Source organism: Oncorhynchus masou, chromosome 21 (assembly GCF_036934945.1).
Source record: "Oncorhynchus masou masou isolate Uvic2021 chromosome 21, UVic_Omas_1.1, whole genome shotgun sequence".
Classification (NCBI taxonomy): Eukaryota; Metazoa; Chordata; class Actinopteri; order Salmoniformes; family Salmonidae; genus Oncorhynchus; species Oncorhynchus masou.
The window spans coordinates 28,666,790-28,687,368 of NC_088232.1; the positions used below are offsets into that span (position 1 = coordinate 28,666,790).

The 20,579-nt window shown below is 44.6% G+C and overlaps 1 protein-coding gene across 3 annotated transcripts in view; it reads left to right on the forward strand.

The window, feature by feature from the left end:
• Window positions 1–20,579, forward strand: part of dph6 (diphthamine biosynthesis 6) — an 88,371-nt gene that overhangs the window by 34,829 nt on the left and 32,963 nt on the right. For 2 of the 3 annotated variants that reach the window (XM_064927975.1, XM_064927973.1), the window contains exons 6-12: window positions 1,873–1,934; window positions 2,193–2,287; window positions 2,379–2,472; window positions 4,545–4,686; window positions 4,956–5,078; window positions 6,882–7,011; window positions 7,334–7,520. In XM_064927975.1, the coding sequence (XP_064784047.1) occupies window positions 1,873–1,934; window positions 2,193–2,287; window positions 2,379–2,472; window positions 4,545–4,686; window positions 4,956–5,078; window positions 6,882–7,011; window positions 7,334–7,520 (833 nt within the window). The remainder of the gene's footprint in view (window positions 1–1,872; window positions 1,935–2,192; window positions 2,288–2,378; window positions 2,473–4,544; window positions 4,687–4,955; window positions 5,079–6,881; window positions 7,012–7,333; window positions 7,521–20,579) is intronic. The other variant, XM_064927974.1, reaches the window with a different exon arrangement.

Genomic DNA, 20,579 nt, shown 5'->3' on the forward strand with positions numbered 1-20,579 from the left:
CTTTGGGATGCTGCATGCCCCTCCCCAGAGCTACAGGGGAATCGAACCTTGACCTTTTGAGGTTGTCCGGACAGAAAGAGAATATAGTTTCTCATGTTATGATTAACTTTTGCCTTCTAATTGCATAGAAACTTGTAAATGAGCAGGATTAAATACATTTGAATAGGATAATGAATGTTTTGAGGTTTTGATAACCAAATATATTGGAAAAGAATACTATGGTGTTTGTTGTGTTGGCACTTATGTCAAAATAGCATATCAGTTTGTTATACTGTAGGTAATTACTTGCTTGTTAATGTGTCAGACTGTGTATGAAAAGCCACACTGAGAAGACATTGGATATGGGTGAAACTAAGTGAGCCACCAAAAAGCCTCGCAGTCACATGAAGCTGAACATAGCCTTGCTAATCTTGTCTATGGTAGTCTCCATGGCTATAGAATCAGATAGGCTAGCTAGATTGGATTGGCTGAGGCTCAAGCATGAACAGGAAACCACATTAGGATCATTTATATGAAGCCTCCTTGGTCACGGTGTTCACCTGGTTTTACCTTTACTCCCGTCTGATGTTTAGCTGTTTGTCTCTGTTGTGTCTGCTGAATTACATGCTGTCTCATTGGCTGTTTGTCTTTGTTGTGTCTGCTGAGTTACATGCTGTCTCATTGGCTGTTTGTCTTTGTTGTGTCTGCTGAGTTACATGCTGTCTCATTGGCTGTTTGTCTTTGTTGCGTCTGCTGAGTTACATGCTGTCTCATTGGCTGTTTGTCTTTGTTGTGTCTGCTGAGTTACATGCTGTCTCATTGGCTGTTTGTCTTTGTTGTGTCTGCTGAGTTACATGCTGTCTCATTGGCTGTTTGAAGTTGAGAGCAAGTAGGGTCACCTGGGCTGATACCATAAGTAGATTGTTTGTTTACTTGAGGATCAGAGTTGTTTGTTCTCAGGAGATATCGTGTGGCCTCATCAGCCTCCTCATCAAAGAGCTAAAGGTCGGAAAGGAGGCTTCATCAGAAACAGGTGTCAGAAAAAGTTTGACAGGTGGACGCAGGATTTTGTGTCACACAGAGAATAAAACCATAGACACTTAGGTAGAGTGGAACACAGACTGTTAGTGCCCTTAATGCACAAGTACTACAACTTAATTGACATGCTAAGCCATTAAAACGGCCATGGTGGCTATTACTGGCTAATGTTGGGACCTCTAAGAATTGAGTGACTGCCTGGCTTATACATTCAAATGTGGGGTCTATTTGTTCTCTAAGCTTTGATCTGAAGTAAAATGAGGACGAAGAGACTGAAGTAAGAGGTAATGGGGTTCTTGGAATGTGGCACTGGTGGGTACTGGCTGCGTGAACAGACACAGCACTCTTCCTCCTGGTTTTCTCTCTGCTGCCCCACACAAAGCGGAGGGCCTGTGAGTCACTTCCATGCACCGTGTAAGAGGAAGGAGAGTGGGAAGGCAAATAAACAGGATCTCTCTCTCCCTTTCTCTCCCTTTCTCTCCCTTTCTCTCCCTCTCTCAGAGTTTAGGTTATCAAAGGGAACCAGATGAGGGGTGCTTCTCTCTTTTCGCCCCGCTGAGACTGAAAACTGTTACCCTTACCCGGAGAGATCTGTGTACACTACTTGCAAAGTCAAATAAATAGATCCAGTGTGGAGGTTTACGTGTGTGTCTGTGTGACTGCCCGTAAAGCATCAGCGCCTGTCATCTTCAATCACTGTTCTCTGTCCCTGATCAGGCCTCCCTCTCTCTCTTCTGTGTGTGTGTGTGTGTGTGTGTGTGTGTGTGTGTGTGTGTGTGTGTGTGTGTGTGTGTGTGTGTGTGTGTGTGTGTGTGTGTGTGTGTGTGTGTGTGTGTGGCACGCTCACGTGTGCAGGGCTGGATCCTGAGAAACACTTGGGGAAATCTCTGGCTGACATGGAGCCCTATCTAACTCAGGTCAGAGCATTACCTCACCAAGCTGGATCTGGCTTTGTTATATACTTATGTCACCTTGAATGAACTTACTAAAGAGTGGTAGGCTTTCAAACTGTTACTGCTTTCTTAGCATCATTGAGTTTAATCTAAAGACTCAATATATGACCAACAGTGATGTTTTGGCTAGTGTTTCAAACATTTAGATTTAGAGTAAAGTGATGGCTTTTAGGCTGGATCTTAAAATGAAATGATTATGAACATGTTGTTTTTGTTGGACAGCTTTCTGAGAAGTATGGAGTCCATGTCTGTGGAGAAGGGGGCGAGTACGAGACATTTACTCTCGATTGTCCTCTGTTCAAGAAGAGACTTGTTATGTAAGTCCAGCATTGAAAGTTGTATCTTTCTTGAAATGAATGTACAGACAAGAATGTATATACTAATAATATTTTTTTCCTCTTTCTGCAGTGATGCTATGGAGACAGTGATCCACTCTGCAGATGCTTTTGCTCCGGTTGGCTACCTGCACTTCAGCATGATGCACACAGAGGACAAGGTGAATGTAAGTCTTCCTTCTTGCAGAGTTAGGCTATTTTTGTGTCGGCGTTTAGTCGTTTCAGTTGAAGATGTAAATGCAATTCAATGTTTTACTTTATAATATTAAGGATATTAACATAAATACATTTGTCTTGCACACCATTGATACAGAAGTCACTCATAGACAAAATAAATAGAATTGAACAGTCCCTAACAGTTGCTTTTTTGATGCGTGATATGGATGGGAAGCACTGTGGGGCAGGGGAGAGATCAGCCTCTAGAGGGTCTCCCTCCCATCTCTCCACTGCTCCTACCTCTGGCCCCACATGGCCTACTTTGACATCTGCAATATTCAGTCCTGCCTGAAACTAGGCCTGGCTTAATAAACATGTCTGCTCAAATGAAGGCATTTAGGATTCCGGTAGCTGGTTAAGCGAACACGGTGGGGGGATAGAGGGACGGGGGGATGGAGCGGAGTAAGGAATGGTAGAGGTGAGTAAAGGTTGGGGGATAAAGTCATAGGGATAATGCCCTGGGTTTTTGCACATTGACTGTATGTACCCATGCAACACATTGGATTGACTCATGTCACTTTTCACGTTGTTCTCGTTGGTTTCCTTCTGGCTGCCTCTGGTCTGGTAGGTTAGAAGAGGACTAAGAAGTGTATGTATCCTTAGATTTGGTCAACCTAGGTCTACACAGTTAACTATGATGTCAGATAAGGTTGTGTGTAACACAACAGCCCCTCCGTTGAACAGTATTACAGTGGTCTGGTCTGGTCGCCACTAATTATCTTAGCGGATTGGAGCCTATAACCAGTGACGAAGAGAAAGGCGGGAAACTAAATAAAAGCCACAAGCTTAGTAAACAACAGCATCTTTGTCAGTTACTCTATGCATTGTATTTGTAATAAAGAAAACCATTAAAGAATGGCGAGCGAAAGAACCAACTTGGAACAAAGAGGATGAGAGTTTTATCTCGTAGAGGAGAGGAGCTGTACGAGCTGCATTAATCTGTGTGTATGTCTGTGTGTGAGGGGGAACACAGGGGGTTCACAGGGGGTTCACAGGGGATCACAGGGGTCACACGGGTGGGAGCGGCCCCTAGCAGGCCAGTGCTCCAGGGTATGGTTTTTGTGTGTGTTTGTGTGTGTGTGTTATTATGGACAGAAATCATACCCTTCAACCCCGGTGACCCTCCAGCTTCCATCCCCCCCACACACACACACACACACACACATCCCCACAACCCCCCCTGGGTCGCTGTTTGCGGGAAGAGCAGGGAGATTCCCTGGGCCTGGGACTCAGGGGAGAGGAGAACCTGCCCTCATGCTGCAGTCCAAAGCTCTTTCCATCAGGGTGACAGATCAGCCCTGACACCAGCACTAGAGGACTAGAGGAGACGGCACTGGGGCGGGCGGTGGGCAACACAGGGGGTGGGGACATCACGGCCCTCCATCATTTGCCCCTCAGTTTTCCCTCCCTGTGTTGGCAGCAACCGAGAGGGGCTGCAGTATAATTAATTTGATTATCATATGGCCAAATGCAGCTGACAGCAGGAAGGTGGGGGTGAAGGGGGAGGGGGGATTAGTTGCTAAGAACATTTGAAATATGTATTTAAATTTTTTACGCCCTGGTGGAATTTGGCAGGTAATATGTACGGCGTTGAGAATGCTAATGTTTTTTTTTTAATTTAAGAAGAGGGTATGGAGGCAAAGTTGTAAATAAACAAATGAATAAAACACCAGTGTGGTGAAACCCAAAGCATGTCAAAGCAAGGCTAGGAGTCAAGAAGAGTGACAGCCGGCATGATTGAATTTACAGTATCAGAAAATCCATCCGCCTGCCGCCCCTCCCTGCTTGGTGTAATTCATGAATATGTTAGCATGTTGTTTCATATTCATTCACCTTGAAGTTATTTGTGGCTAGGCCCTCGTCAGAAACATAGTGACATACATAGCCTAGCCTGTGTAGTGGCGGCTTATTGAAAAAACAAATTGTGCTCTGTTTGGTTGTTTGCTCTGGTTGTGTGTCGTTATGTGATTTTGGGGCTGTGTCTGTTTGGCTTGATGTATCCCCTGCTGGTGTTTTACTGCAGGGCCCGGTGGCGAGTGCTTTGCCCCTCGGTAGTTGTCCTTGCCAGAGTGTCATTGACAAGATGACTGAGGAGGCTGATCAAGCTGAAGACATCCAGGAAGAATTTACATCAAATGGCGACCTTAGTTGTCATCGGGGCCGTGGTGAGGCGCGTGCGTGCGTGTGTGTGTGTGTGTGTGTGTGCGTGCTCTGTGTCATGTGGCCAGTGTCATTATGCTCGCTCTTTTGAGTGATCACTTGACAAGAGCTGTCGTTCTAAGAGCATACATTTATGACTGTTTAGGAATGACATGTTTTATTACGGTCCATACTGTCCATAATTCTGAATGAAGTATTACTTAGCTGTCGTATACATATGATTTTGCCGTTAAAAATACTCTTCATATCTTCCAAAACATATCTCTCCCTCCAGACTTCCCGTCCTGCTCACCTAAAAGCTCCAGGGGCTACCAGTGGATCTCAGGCATCACCGGGCTTCACAGCCCAGACCCAGGGATCCAGAGTCAGACCAATACAGCATTCACTCTGCTACAAGGTGCAGTTCAGTACAGCAAAACTGGGGGAAAAGTATACTGACTGCAAACTAGTTTGTAACTCTGATGCTGCAAACTAGTGCATCACAAGTTCAAAAAACAGACTTGTAAAACGTTCCCAAGGCTACTTGAAAATGATTTGGGTTCTCAGGAACTCTAGTGATATGTCACAAACTCAGGCTAATGCCCTAACCCTAAATAATCTATGTTCGCTTCAATCAAATAAACATTTAGAACTATTGAGGGAAGAGAAGGTTCAGGACTGCTTTTACTAGAGGTGATATCAGGAATATAGAATGTATTAAGTGGTTGGTGCTTGGGGGATTGGAGTGGTTGGTGCTTGGGATATTGGAGTGGTTGGTGCTTGGGATATTGGAGTGGTTGGTGCTTGGGATATTGGAGTGGTTGGTGCTTGGGATATTGGAGTGGTTGGTGCTTGGGATATTGGAGTGGTTGGTGCTTGGGATATTGGAGTGGTTGGTGCTTGGGATATTGGAGTGGTTGGTGCTTGGGATATTGGAGTGGTTGGTGCTTGGGATATTGGAGTGGTTGGTGCTTGGGATATTGGAGTGGTTGGTGCTTGGGATATTGGAGTGGTTGGTGCTTGGGATATTGGAGTGGTTGGTGCTTGGGATATTGGAGTGGTTGGTGCTTGGGATATTGGAGTGGTTGGTGCTTGGGATATTGGAGTGGTTGGTGCTTGGGATATTGGAGTGGTTGGTGCTTGGGATATTGGAGTGGTTGGTGCTTGGGATATTGGAGTGGTTGGTGCTTGGGATATTGGAGTGGTTGGTGCTTGGGATATTGGAGTGGTTGGTGCTTGGGATATTGGAGTGGTTGGTGCTTGGGATATTGGAGTGGTTGGTGCTTGGGATATTGGAGTGGTTGGTGCTTGGGATATTGGAGTGGTTGGTGCTTGGGATATTGGAGTGGTGGACAGTGCTCTGTAACCCCTTTGCGAGGTTTAACCCTCAAACCAGACAATTGAGAAAACGAAGGGGGAAAACTCCTTTGTTCCCAGGACACCTTTCTTTCTCCTTGTTGTTAGCAAAATGCACTTGAAGAGGTGCGGCAGGCTGGGCCTGAGCAAAAAGCAGGGGAGCGATCAGCTCTGTATTCACAAATGCTCTTTTTAAGTTTGGTAGGCAAAGCGTTTAAAGAGGCCCACGTGTCAGCTGCTTTGTCCATCACAGGGACGGAATGGACAGACAATTTAAATGAACCCAGAGCGGAGTACACCCCGCTCCTCTTCAAACAGACACTCACTCTCACACACTTACACAGGCACGCTGTGTGGGTTAGCTCTTTTTCGCCCTGCAGAACTTTTTGTAAAAGTGCACACTTTAATGGTGCATCTGAATTGGGGGGGGGGGAAGGGTAGAAAGATGAAAAGCATATTTAATGGTGGTACGTGGCTGAACAGCCTTCAGAGCGCAGAGACAATATTAAAGGAGTTAATATTTAATGGAGAACCTCTTTGTATGAGGGTGAAGTGTGTGAAGTGCTCTGAGATGCCAGCGTCGGCAAAGGAAAACAAACTTGATGCCAGATCATATTATAAGGGGGAGAAAGGCCTTGCTTCAAGCCCCCTGTCTTGCCTTCCCTGTGCTCTTTAAGGGAGCTGTGTACAATGCATGGGATGAAATAAAACCATGACTCTCAGAACTATGTCAAGGTAAACATAGCTCAATGTGCATTCCCAAGTATCAACACAATCATTGAGCAACCTAAACAGGTTGTGTTCTCCCTACAATGACAAATATTTGTGTGTGTGTATCTGTAATCGGTGTCTTTGTCCTGTGTAGCTGAGCTGGAGAGGAGAGGCTGGCAGCTGAAGCATATTGTTTTGGTTCACCTGTATGTGAGGAACATGGAGGACTTCATTTCACTCAACAAAGTCTACACCACCCACTTTGGCGTAAACCCCCCTGCCAGGTACCATAATGGACCAGTAGGCTGCCTCTATATTGTCTAGAGAGATTTCCCCTCCCTGTCTCCGACCTCGTATTAATGTTATTTACACACACCTTTCCTGCGTTCTTAGATCAGAGCAGATGAAGGACAGGGGATAAGGAGAAGAGCATACAGACTATTTAGCACCCTTAGACTGACCCCTCACCCAAAAAGCAGAGACAATCACATATCCTCACTAAATCCTTCACTGTCAGTAAACAGTTGAATAGTATACAGGTCATATCATCAGGCTCTGTTCATTCATGTCCTCCCCTCATCTTCATCCCTCCCTCCACCTCTCAAGGGTGTGTGTCCAGGCACCTCTACCTGCCGGTCAGCTCCTCCAGATGGACTGTCTGCTCCACGACTGGCCCCCGGAGCCACAGGAGGCCCAGCAGGAGGCTACCTTTCACCACAGAGAGGCTCTTCATGTCCAGAGCCTGTCCCACTGGGCTCCCGCCAACATCGGGCCCTACAGCCAGGCCCTCAGGGTAAGAGACCCCTACGGGAGGGTGGTGGGATGGAGGGCTGGGTTGGGTTGGGTCTTTTAGATTCCAAGGAACTTAGTAGAAACATAGAGGGGGTGTGGTGGTTGGGTTGGGGATATATGTGTGCCTCTTTAGATTTATACGGGGGACTAACAAGCATCAAGACTTTAGGGGGGAGACTGATGGCTAAGTGGCTAGATGGGGAAAGACAGTCTTGTGTTTCTAGGGGCTTACAAGAAGCAGAGTGGTGCATAGAGAACTCTGTGAAAGACAAATCGATAAGAATGGTTGATCATTCCAGGGATCATTATAACTAGCTACAACTTTGTTGTTTGAGTCTGACGAGGAACTAGAAACAAATACATAGCCTTTGAAATCCGACTAGGATACAACGCTGTGATTTCACTGAAGTTTGTAGTCTGAGAGTGTGTATTTGTCTGCACTTTTGTAAAGTTTGGAGAATGTAGCCTTGTGTATGTGGGTGTGTGTATACGCGTGTCTATCTACATCCGCATTCGTGTGTGAAGTTTGTAGGATGGAAGGTTTTTTTCTCATTGTTTAAACACACCAACTCAGCTCAACAGGAGAGAACACAGGAAGTGAGTGTATCCGTGGTTGCGTGGGCGGCTGGTGCTGTCTGTTTACCCACTCTGTACTGGGGATTACACTTGTCAAGTTACTGTCAACAAGGAAAGTGTCCATCTCATCCACAACGACCTTGATCTCCCATCCAAAACCTCCGATGAGTAAGAACACGTGTGTATGGATGGATGGTTGAGGTAGAACCGTTGAGTGTTGGGGATAACTTACAGAGTAATGATATCATGCTGTGCACACTGTTGTTGATCTCATAGAAGGATAAGAAGGTTCAGACATTTTAGGGGATCAATAAAGTTATAGCTGTTATTATTGACATGAATAATTCAAGCCTCAGATTGTTAAATGAGCCTTGGATAAGCATGTAGTGCAGGATGTGTATTATTATAACCTGCTCTAATACTACGCTCAGAGCCTACGCTTGTACCGTAGACCCTTAGTGACATACAAACTAACAGTTATATGTCGTTTTGTCTTTAAACAACAGAATTCTTATTTACAATGACGGCCTACCCCGGCCAAACCCGGACGACGCTGGGCCAATTGTGCGCCGCCCTATGGGACTCCCAATCATGGCCGGATGTGATGCAACATCACTGTGTTTTAGGGGGAGAATTTGACATATTGGTACAATTAGGCCCTCGCTATGAGCATGCAGATGTGTTGCCCCACAACTCACGCCTTAATGAGAATCTGCTGTCGCCGTGGTGGCAAATGTTGCCGTGACAATATAGCCTAGCATTGGGGTCGCGTCAACAATATATAGTGCATTCGGAAAGTATGCATTTTGTACACATTTTGTTTACGTTACAGCCTTATTCTGAAATTGATTAAATAGTTGTGTTCCCCTCATCAATCTACACACAATACCCCATAATGACAAGGCAAACCAGTTTTAATTCTTTTTAAATAAAAAATTTAAACTTCAATATCACATTTACATAAGTATTCAGACCCTTTACTCAATAACTTGTTGAAACACCTTTGGCAGCGATTACAGCCTCAAGTCTTCTTGGGAATGATGCTACAAGCTTGGCACACCTGAATTTGGGGAGTTTCTGCCATTCTTCTCTGCAGATACTTTCAAACTCTGTCAGGTTGGATGGGGACAGTCACTGCATATCTATTTTCAGGTCTCTCCAGAGATGTTCGATCAGATTCAAGTCTGGGCTCTGGCTGGGCCACTCAAGGAAATTGAGACTTGTCCCGAAGCCACTCCTGCGTTGTCTTGGCTGTGTGCTCAGGGTTGTCCTGTTAGAAGGTGAACCTTTCCCCGGTCTGAGGTCCTGAGTGCTCTGGTGAAGGTTTTCATCAAGGATCTCTCTGTACTTTGTTCTGTTAATTTTTCCCTCGATCCTGACTAGTCTCCCAGTCCCTCCCGCTGAAAAACATCCCCACAGCATGATGCTGCCACCACCATGTTTCACTGTAGGGATGGTGCCAGGTTTCCTCCAGATGTGATGCGTGACATTCAGGCCAATGAGTTAAATATTGGTTTCATGAGACCAGAGAATCTTGTTTCTCATGGTCTGAGAGTCTTTAGGTGCCTTTTGGCAAACTCCACGCAGGCTGCCATGTGCCTTATACTGAGGAGTGGCTTCCGTCTGGCCACTTCCATAAAGGACAGATTGGTGGAGTGCTGCAGAGATGGTTGTCCTTCTGGAAGGTTCTCCCATCTCCGCATAGGAACTCTGGAGCTCTGTCAACATGACCATCAGATTCTTGGTCACCTCCCATACCAAGGCCCTTCTCCCCCGATTGCTCAGTTTGGCCGGGCGGCCAGCTATAGGAAGAGTCTTGGTGGTTCCAACTTCTTCCATTTAAGAATGATGTAGGCACTGTGTTCTTGGGGACCTTCAATGCTGCAGAAATGTTTTGGTACCCTTCCTAAGATCTGTGCCTCGAGACAGTTCTGTCTCGGAGCTCTACGGACAATTCCTTCAAACTCATGGCTTGGTTTTTGCTCTGACATGCACTGTAAACTGTGGGACCTTATATAGACAAGTGTGTGCCTTTCCAAATCATGTCCAATCAATTGAATTTACCACAGGTGGACTCCAATTTAGTTGTAGAAACATCTCAAGGATGATCAACTGAAACAGGATGCACCTGAGCTCAATTCCGAGTCTCATAGCAAAGGGTATGAATTCTTATGTAAATTAGGTATTTGTCACATGCGCCAAATTCAGCAAGTGTAGACCTTAACGTGAAATGCTTACTTACAAGCCCTTAACCAACAGTGCAGTACAAGAAGAGTGTAGGGGTATTGTGTGTAGATTGAGGAGAATTCTTATTTTTTTGAATCCATTTTAGAACAAGGGTGTAACGTAACAAAATGGAAAAGAGAAGCGGTCTGAATACTTTTGAATGCACTTTAGACTGACAGAGGAGAGGCAGTCTGAGACCAAAACTACCTCCCTCAACCCCCCTCTATCCCACTTTAGGAGATAATGAGTGGGATCCTATTAAAGAAAGGGGGAGGGGAAGAACCGCTCAAATTATATTAAATATTCTGTGTTCTTAATTATTTCCCCTGAAGAAGTTGTCAGTTTGATGTAACAGTCACACAGAGAGAAATTATTCAAGTTTAATTTAGGAATGATTGCATTGTCTTGCTTTATGGCAATACGTTGTTTGGTGAAGTCTATTGTTTGAAGTTTTGGGCCTGTTGTTAAATCGCTTCCATGTGGCTGTTGAGACCCACTGAATAAGGCAGTAAGCTGAAATGGCCAGTTTGAGGGTTTGCACTGACAATGACAGTAGGCTGAATATGGCAGAATGCTAAAGTGGCCAGTGTGAGGGACAGCACATGGCTCCTGACAGGCCTGGCACACTGGGCATGCTAGATCTGACTAGGACTGGGAGCAGGTCTGGTGGTAGACCAGAGAGTGTCATGGGAAGAAATGCTTGACGTGGTGGTGTGTGATAGATGTTGGACCGCTCTGTCTGTCTGCTCTACTTTCTCTCTCCCTAATCTCAGACTAACTGTTGATATCATCTGGCAATCTGACAGATCCCTATCTGCGCTGCTGATGTACAGAATATGTTAACCTTTATGATGCCGTCGCGGCAGGCCCTTTGGGTGTGTTTTGGTTACCATCGTTAAGGTGAAATCAACCTGGGAGGCTCACAAAGAAGGGACAATAATTTAATTTGTGGTTTGTTTATGCGTTTTCTGTTACACCCTTGATTAGTTTCTGCTTGGAAGTCATGTTTACATATTATTGGCAGTGATATAGGTAATGAGGGTTTTCTTCAGGGATGGCACATTTGATTGTGGTCACTGCTCTGCCTTAAGATACAATACCAGAGATCAGAGTTCCTCTTCCAACCAATTTGTTCCTGTTTTGGTATTTTGATGTTTATCAGTGATTTAATGCGAATTCTCTCCAGACTCATGCTTTGTCTACATTATTTGCATAATTGAATTATCCAAAATGCCCCTGTTGTATCACATCAATCACTGGTGTAAAAAAGAGCAGTTCCAGCTTTAATAAAGAATATATCAAAGAAAACGTCTACGGTTTCAGCTTTTGAAACCACCCATGCTATTTACAACAACCATCAAGTTATGCCAGGAAAACATTCTTAAAAATGTCTTAAAAACAGATATTACTCCGTTGTTGAGTCAAGTCACTCAGTATCACTCAGCTTCCACATCCACACTGTCCCATTATCATAATAATAATAGGAAAAAGTCCCATATTCTGTAGCATCCACATCTTTGTAAAGAGAAACCCATTTATACTCATAACAGATGATTAAGCTTGCGGGTTGCCAGACGGAGAAAATTGACCCTTCATTAAACAGCATGCTAGTTAACAGCAGGAGTCCCAAATGGAATTGGAAAGGAAGGGGATACCTAGTCAGTTGCACAACTGAATGCATTCAACCAAATTTTATTCACACCTATTTCGATTTAGTGCTGCCCATTCTATTCCCCACAATCACAATCCCTTTGGAGCAGCATTACAGGCACAAACACAGTGGTGCCAGATTTACTCCTGGGCTGCAGCAGCAGCATCAGTTGAATGGTTGTTAAACATATCCTCTTTCCTGTGTTAAGGTAAATGGAGCACCCCTGGGATATTTGGTGGGGTAATGATATTCACTGATCAAATTGTAGAAGAGCGTTTGGGGAGCTAGCGGGGTTAGCTTCAGGTTGCCAGGCCAACGCTCTGCTCAGCGCTCACCCTTCCTTCACTCCCCTAATTGTGAGTGACATTCAATATTGCGGAAGCCTCTCGCGAGCCTGCAATAGGATTTGCATTGGATTTTGAAAAATGTGAAAGTGGACTCGGAAGCATGGAGGGGAAAGTGGACCTGACGTTGGCGCTTAGCGTCAAAGGGAGGAGCAGAAGCGTGGTGGGCCGTAGAATTTGAATAATCTTCTTAAGAGAGGCTAAATGTGTTAAAACAATGAGCTGAGCTGAGGCTGACCCTCTTGTTGGGGAAGTTCACAGGTCAAGTTAGGCAGAATCTCCCACTTAGGCCTGTCTGTCCGCTCTCTGGTTCTATCTGAAGAGAACATAGGGAGGGATTCCCTCCTCTCATATAAAGATGAAGCACTATATGTGAGGGTTCTCTGATTGATGATTAGGGAGCCAATAGAGCTTCATGACTGACTGACTGACTGAGTTTCAGGTTGGGAGAGGGAGAAAAAAAAAGCTTAGCTTTTGATCAATAGCCAATATTAAGCTAAGTGCTTTGTTTTATGGCAAGTTGTTCTTCCTCTGAATATTTCACAGCCATAAAGAGCTTACTTCCACACCTCATTGTCCCCCCCGCCCTTCTCTTCCGTCACCCCTCCCTCCCTCACCCCACTCACCCAGTCCGCCAGCCAGTGGAGGCAACATGCACCTAAATTACCACAGGAGGGTAATTAGCTCCTCTAAAAAGGAGTCGTCTAGCTTCAGGGGCCCAGAAAGATCTATGCAAGTCAGACGTGTGTGTGTGTATGTGCGTGTGTGTATGCAGGCGTGCGTGTGTGTATGTGCGTGTGTGCGTGCGTGCGTGCGTGCGTGCGTGCGAGGACATATACACAGTATGTACTGATTAATTTGAACGTTTTTTAATACAACAAAAATAATCCCTTAATAAATGTGCGCTCTTTGCGGAGGCCTCTTTCAGGGCCCCTAACGGCTCTCCCCTTCTCCATAATATACTAAAACACCCGCTTTCACCTCGCCTCCCTGTCATACTTTATGGATTTCTTCATAAACACTGCCTATACTTCATAAATGTCAACATTTTCGAGTCTATTAACATTACTTCGAAAGCGCTTGATAAAAGAGCAGGGCATGGGTGAAATAATGCACCAATAATACTCAGTAGCGCTGGAGGCTAGAACAGTAGGGGCGGCTCTCCAACGAGCGCTGGCAGACAATGCAGGGGATGTTATCAGCTCTAATAAAAGAACAAATGATCACTTCCAACCGAGGAGGAGAAGGGAGGAGGAGGAGGAGGCAAGGGGAAAAGGAGGGGGAGAGAGCGAAACAGTTGTCGAGTAATTGAGCTGATGAAAAATGAGCTTTGCAGCTAGAAGGGTTTGATCAGCCGAGAGATTGAAGATGAGGGTACTTTTCTTTTCGTTCAGTCAGTGGCCACAGTTTCCTTGGAGGATGTTATACATGGATTTGTGTTGGAGCTGGAATTAGTTGACGTACGTCAAAATATGTTTTAGTTTTTTCCCTCAGTTGAATATCTGAGTCCTAGAAAAAGTAATACGTTACTTTGTTTTGGAAGGTGGTGATTCACAACGGCTTTTTGGACTGACCGTTGTGGTTAAAGTCCCAAACGGGTCTAACTTCTCGTCTCTGAACATCATCTGTGTACGTCTATACGGACTCACTCAGACCGTACTCATCTTTCCCAAACGTTGGGGTCAACTGTACAATCTTGAGCTTGACAAACATACCACTCACCTTTCATACCCGATAAGGCCTTACCTGAATTGTATGTCGGTGGTATGCCCCAGAGCCTAGTATTACACACAGACTCATCAGTACAGGGTCAGGCATTGGCCTAATAATGATTCACCTATGACTAGCCATGGTTCTCGTAGATGAGTGACAGGACAAGTACACTGGGTTCAAAACAGATAGTTACACACAGAGATGAACACGCATGCTCACACACAAACATTATGGGACACGTAGGCCCCTAGTGAGAGTGACTGAGCATCTGTACGTCTCTGTCCCTCTGTGAGTCACCAGAGTGGCTGAGGTAACTCTCCTGTCCCAGTAGCTGGCTGGCTAAAATTACAACCACCACACACTGCACTTGGGGGTCTGGTGGATTTAAGTGGAGAACAACAACAGGGTCTCCACCCCCTCCTTACCCTCGTCTTCCCTAAAACAAGCCCATTTAAGGAGACTGATATTTGCCCTGACACATGGTCTCTGCTCTGGACGTGGTCTCTGTGATGAGGAGAGTGGTGGAATCAGAGGACGGGGGTTGGGCGTCTGTGTATATTTGTGTGCGCATGGATGAGTATGTGTGTGTATGTGTGAGGCAGTGACGTGCGGTGAGGTTGGTGGCTGGGTAGGCACCGGCTATTATCAAAGCCAGATTTACTCACAAATAAACCTTGGTGAAGTCTAAGTTCACCATACAACAGATAGCTTCAACAACCAGAGTGACATGTTGACATGCTGTTAACAGAAATTTGCACCAAATATAAATACCAATATAGCCAAGATACGCAAGCGATAGCCTCCGATGGCGGCATATTTCATTTCATATCTGATAAAATGACACACTGCTCATCTCAGCTCAGCCATAGGCCGATGTAGCATCCACAGTTACAACTGATAGGTGGCGCTATAAGACCACATTTCATCCGAATAATTTGAAACACAAGCTTAGCCTTTCACAATGGATTTACAATTCTTCCAATGTATGGCGCACACAAACCCACACAAACATAATAATATTATTATCTGAAATATTATTACACACATTTAATAAACAAGGTTCTAATTCAATTTCCATATCAACGATCGAAATGACTGAATGCAGTTCAAAATGTCAAAAAAGTGTCTCATCAAAACTAAATTCTTGATCGATAAATCAAAAGCATTCAAAGGCATGTTGTCTATTTTCATGATTAAACAGTAGCCTAACATGAAATTGCTAAATTGCATTTAGCCCTAGCTTTACTTGTAAATTAAGTCCATTTGTCTGGTGAACCTCTCGGTGATAGTGCTGTAGAAGTCACAGCAGAACCCCATGGACAGTGTTGTAGAAGTCACAGCAGAACCCCATGGACAGTGCTGTAGAAGTCACAGCAGAACCCCATGGACAGTGTTGTAGAAGTCACAGCAGAACCCCATGGACAGTGTTGTAGAAGTCACAGCAGAACCCCATGGACAGTGTTGTAGAAGTCACAGCAGAACCCCATGGACAGTGTTGTAGAAGTCACAGCAGAACCCCATGGACAGTGTTGTAGAAGTCACAGCAGAACCCCATGGACAGTGTTGTAGAAGTCACAGCAGAACCCCATGGACAGTGTTGTAGAAGTCACAGCAGAACCCCATGGACAGTGTTGTAGAAGTCACAGCAGAACCCCATGGACAGTGTTGTAGAAGTCACAGCAGAACCCCATGGACAGTGTTGTAGAAGTCACAGCAGAACCTCATGGACAGTGTTGTAGAAGTCACAGCAGAACCCCATGGACAGTGCTGTAGAAGTCACAGGAGAACCCCATGGACAGTGCTGTAGAAGTCACAGCAGAACCCCATGGACAGTGCTGTAGAAGTCACAGCAGAACCCCATGGACAGTGCTGTAGAAGTCACAGCAGAACCCCATGGACAGTGCTGTAGAAGTCACAGCAGAACCCCATGGACAGTGTTGTAGAAGTCACAGCAGAACCCCATGGACAGTGTTGTAGAATTCACAGCAGAACTCCATGGACAGTGTTGTAGAAGTCACAGCAGAACCCCATGGACAGTGCTGTAGAATTCACAGCAGAACCCCATGGACAGTGTTGTAGAAGTCACAGCAGAACCCCATGGACAGTGCTGTAGAAGTCACAGCAGGCCCACGGTCATGTGGGAGACGCATCCCCAAGGCCCCCTTCGGTTCCATTTTCACACTGAAACAAAAAGTAATTCCCATTCCATCCACAAAGTAAAGTAAAGTCTGGGTAAAAAGTATTAATTGGTAATGACATTTCAGACGAGTGGACAGTCCAGTACTCACTGTTCGTCTGCCCGACAGCTAAAATAGTTTGAGGTGAAGTATGGTGTCCATTTCTCAGGTTGTTTTTGCTCGCTAGCGTTGAGTTTGTTCAGTTCAAGGAATGTGAGCGACAAATGATGTAAACACGACCTAATGTACACAGCTTACCCCAGTCAATACCCAACATGTTAAGGCAATATGCAGGTGCAACACAGGAGGTTGGTGGCACCTTAATTGTGGAGAACGGGCTCGTGGTAATGACTGGAGCGGAATCACTGGAATGGTATCAAATACATCAACACGTGGTTTATAGGTGTTTGATGCCATTCCATTCTGCTCCGTTCCGGATAAAGATTTGAAATGTCTGAAAAGGAACGCATGAATGCCTTGGCGAGGTTTTGATGCAGTTTCAGCAATTCTTTTGATTTTGTGCATAAAAAACACCCGAATCATTGAGACAGAAAAACATTAGATAACAGAAAAGAATGACAATTTTGCATATTATTTTCATTCTTTATTTGGCTTTTCAGAACAGGATCTGATGAGGAGGCATTTGTACAAGGGGTGTGGGGGGGGTGGTAGTGGATAGTAGCAGGGCTGGGTGGGACTGAGATGGGGTCATTATTTATCACCCCCCCACCATCACACACACACCCCTCCTCTCCCTTCTGTGACCCCATGGAGGCTGAGTGCCTGTGGCAGCAGTCATTTCCAGGAAGAAGAGGCTGTGTTAGGCAGGCAGCACTACCCTAGCCCACTCCAGCCCTGCCTCGGCCACGTGGTTTGGGAGGCTGATATTAGCTAATATCGGCCCAGGACATGGGAAGGACTGGATCTGTCACAGTGCATTGGGCTCTCACTGTGTTGGGCCACTGTCACCCTCCTTTCTCTACCCATGACACACACAGACACAGACACAGACACAGAAACAGCCCCACACACACACAGGTCTTCATTAATGGGTCCTGCCTTGACAACTGATCCTGATTGGCTAAGAACAACTCTTCATGTATTATTGGTGTCTGACTGGCTTGGTTCATGTAAACAAGCCGCGGAAAGGAGGGACAGGATAGCCACCACCATCGCAGGCACACACATATACCACACTCACACACTGTATGAACAGAGGCATAGACCTCCACACACATATACCACACTCACACACACACCTACACACACTGTATGAACAGAGGCATAGACCTCCACACACATGTACCACACTCACACACACACCTATACACACTGTATGACCAGAGGCATAGACCTCCACATACATATACCACACTCACACATTCACATATCCACACACACAACTACACACACTGTATGAACAGAGGCATAGACCTCCACACACATATACCACACTCACATACACACCTACACACACTGTATGAACAGAGGCATAGACCTCCACACACACATACCACACTCTCACTCTCACACATACACCTACACACACTGTATGAACAGAGGCATAGACCTCCACACACATGTGCACACACACACTCTAGCCACATGCCCCAGTGCAGTGACCCTTACACACCCAGCCAGTCACTGGAGATCAGAGATGCTTTCTCTTCTGTAGTGGTTGGCCTTTTTCCCACTCCCCTGGTACAGTCAGTGAAACCATGTCTCGTGTTTGTTATTGGCTTAGAGAAGTGAACACAATTACTGATCTCCATTTCTATTTACTTATTAACTCCATTGAATTGAATAGAAAGTTCAGTGGATGAATATTAGGGGAAAAAAGGAAAATGAATACACATATTTAGCTGTCAGGACTCAGGATGTATGGATGTGATTTGACAGATTCATTTAAGGGCTTTAATGTCTGTAGGAGTGTGTGTGTGTGTGTGTGTGTGTGTGTGTGTGTGTGTGTGTGTGTGTGTGTGTGTGTGTGTGTGTGTGTGTGTGTGTGTGTGTGTGTGTGTGTGTGTGTGTGTGTGTGTGTGTGTGTGTGTGTGTGTGTGTGTGTGTGTGTGTGTGTGTGTTTTCACTATAGTTGCTAGTTACCATAGTAATAGACGACGAGGTCATACATCGTGCGTGTGTGAGAGTCTATGTACTCTTAGCTTTGTCACTGTTGATCAGTCTAAAGGAGAACATTAGGGAATAGACCAGCCATGTCACAAAAGATGTTTGATTAATGCTATGAAACAATGTCAAAGCCAGAGATGCATATTAAAACCCTCAATCCATTTTTACTATCCAATCACAAACACTGTTCCAAATATTGTTTTTCTTTGGTATGAAATTCCACGAGAATATTGTCCCCCTTTTTAGCATTGTAAAATGGGAGTGGCTCTGTTTTATTGTGTGGTATAAATAGCAGAGTAACAAAGGCATACATAAAAAGAAAAACGGCCAAGCTGTCCAGTCCCATCACTGTCTGAGAAATGGGAGATGTATGACCAGTCTATTACTATGGTAACTAGCAACTATATTCAGTGATGCCCGGGTGTGTTTATTCCCCCTGCAGAGACGAGTGGGCATAGCTGACAGGACTGGAGTGAACAGACACACACAGACACACACAGACACACAGACACACACACAGACAGACAGACAGACAGACAGACAGACAGACAGACAGACAGACAGGCAGACGAAAACGGCTCCTTCTGAAGGTTAGAGTTTGGTAGACAGGTGCACACTCACTACAAGGTGGGTGCCAACATACAGTATAGTATCTATATGGTTAAAAAATAAACACAAACCAACCTGGCTTAGCGTACATAGTTCCACACAGCACAATGCAGGCAGGCTACTTGAGTAGTACAATCTAGTCTAATAAAGGTTAACAGCCACAACACAGAACAGCCCAGCACTAGCCTACACACTGTGAATGTAGCTAATACACTGTATATAAGCACACAGGAAGACAGGACAGCAGACAGAGTTGAATAGAGGTGCTGACAGAGAGATAAAGGGATACATCATACATAAGCGGAAAGAGCACAGTAGTAGTGTGCCCTAGTAACAAAAATCATCACCTTGAGGTTAATATACTGCTTAGTGTGTGAGTTCCAGAATGCCACAACTGACTTTGGACCACTGTTTGTTTTATAGACTGGATATTTTGGTGGTATTGGTTATTTCTAGACTTTCTATGACTGTTTTGCTGCTATATTTAATTTAATATTTTTACTATATTCAAAGTGACAGTAAGTGCTTCTGGTGGAAAATGATTGTTAGGTTGTCGTCATCATTCGACGGTGGATGAGCATCGCAGTTTTGTCTTCATTTGTGACGGTGATTTATTGATGGCACATGGAAAAGTGAGCATTTATGTCCCATTTACTTCTGGAAACTCACCTTTTCATGGATTTCACATTGAGGTGGTGGGTACGGTACAAAGCCACGTAAACTTTTCACCTGGGTCACGAATTGTTCAACAGCCATTGCCATTTGAGTACACTTTACAGAGGTGTTGTGGATGAATTATAGACAGTTTCCTGTTTTAAGCAAGCGCTGCGTTACTGTGGACATATAACCATGTTCGTCTTTTTCCAGATGTATTATTGATATGGTTGAATTTATTATGTAAGTATCTGTCACATACTATAGAATGTTAGTGGGCTTTTTGGGCTTTTAGGGGGAAAGAGAAAAGTACAAATATAGTACTTTATGTTTTTTTTATACAGTAATTGTTTGATTTTTAAGTCGAAACTTCGTAGTTCAATGTTTTATTCTATGCATTATCAACAGCTTAAATTAAAAAATAACTAGAATTTTATATACTAAATATTATATCTAGTGGATACAGTATCTATTAAATATTCAGTCAAATGCATACTATAAAGCCAAGAAGAATATAGGAACAAGTTCGACACTTTTTTTCAAAATAGGAACCGAAATTGACCTGAAGAATTTAATCAGATCCTGAATTTGTAACTGCAAGAAATATTGATACAGCATTTTGAACATAAAATTATTTCCAGAAAATGATTTCCTTTCTGACATTCCATTGACCTTAATTAATCCACCTTTCCTTCACTTGTATGGGATTTATTTTTCATCGTTAAAAACATTTTGTTGTTGACCATAACACATCTGAGAGGAGGTAGAATATATCTGGCCATACACACTGTATAAAGTGTAGGCCTACTACAGTGAGAATGCTGAGCCGCATTCCCCTACGACCACAGCCTTTTCCATGCAGTCATACTGCCATCTCTTGAAAGGAAAGGGAACTACCACAACCAATCCTCACTGGGACATTCTCTCTGCCTCTCCCTGTTTGTCTTGTATTCCTCTTGCCTGTATTTGTATTGATGTCTACT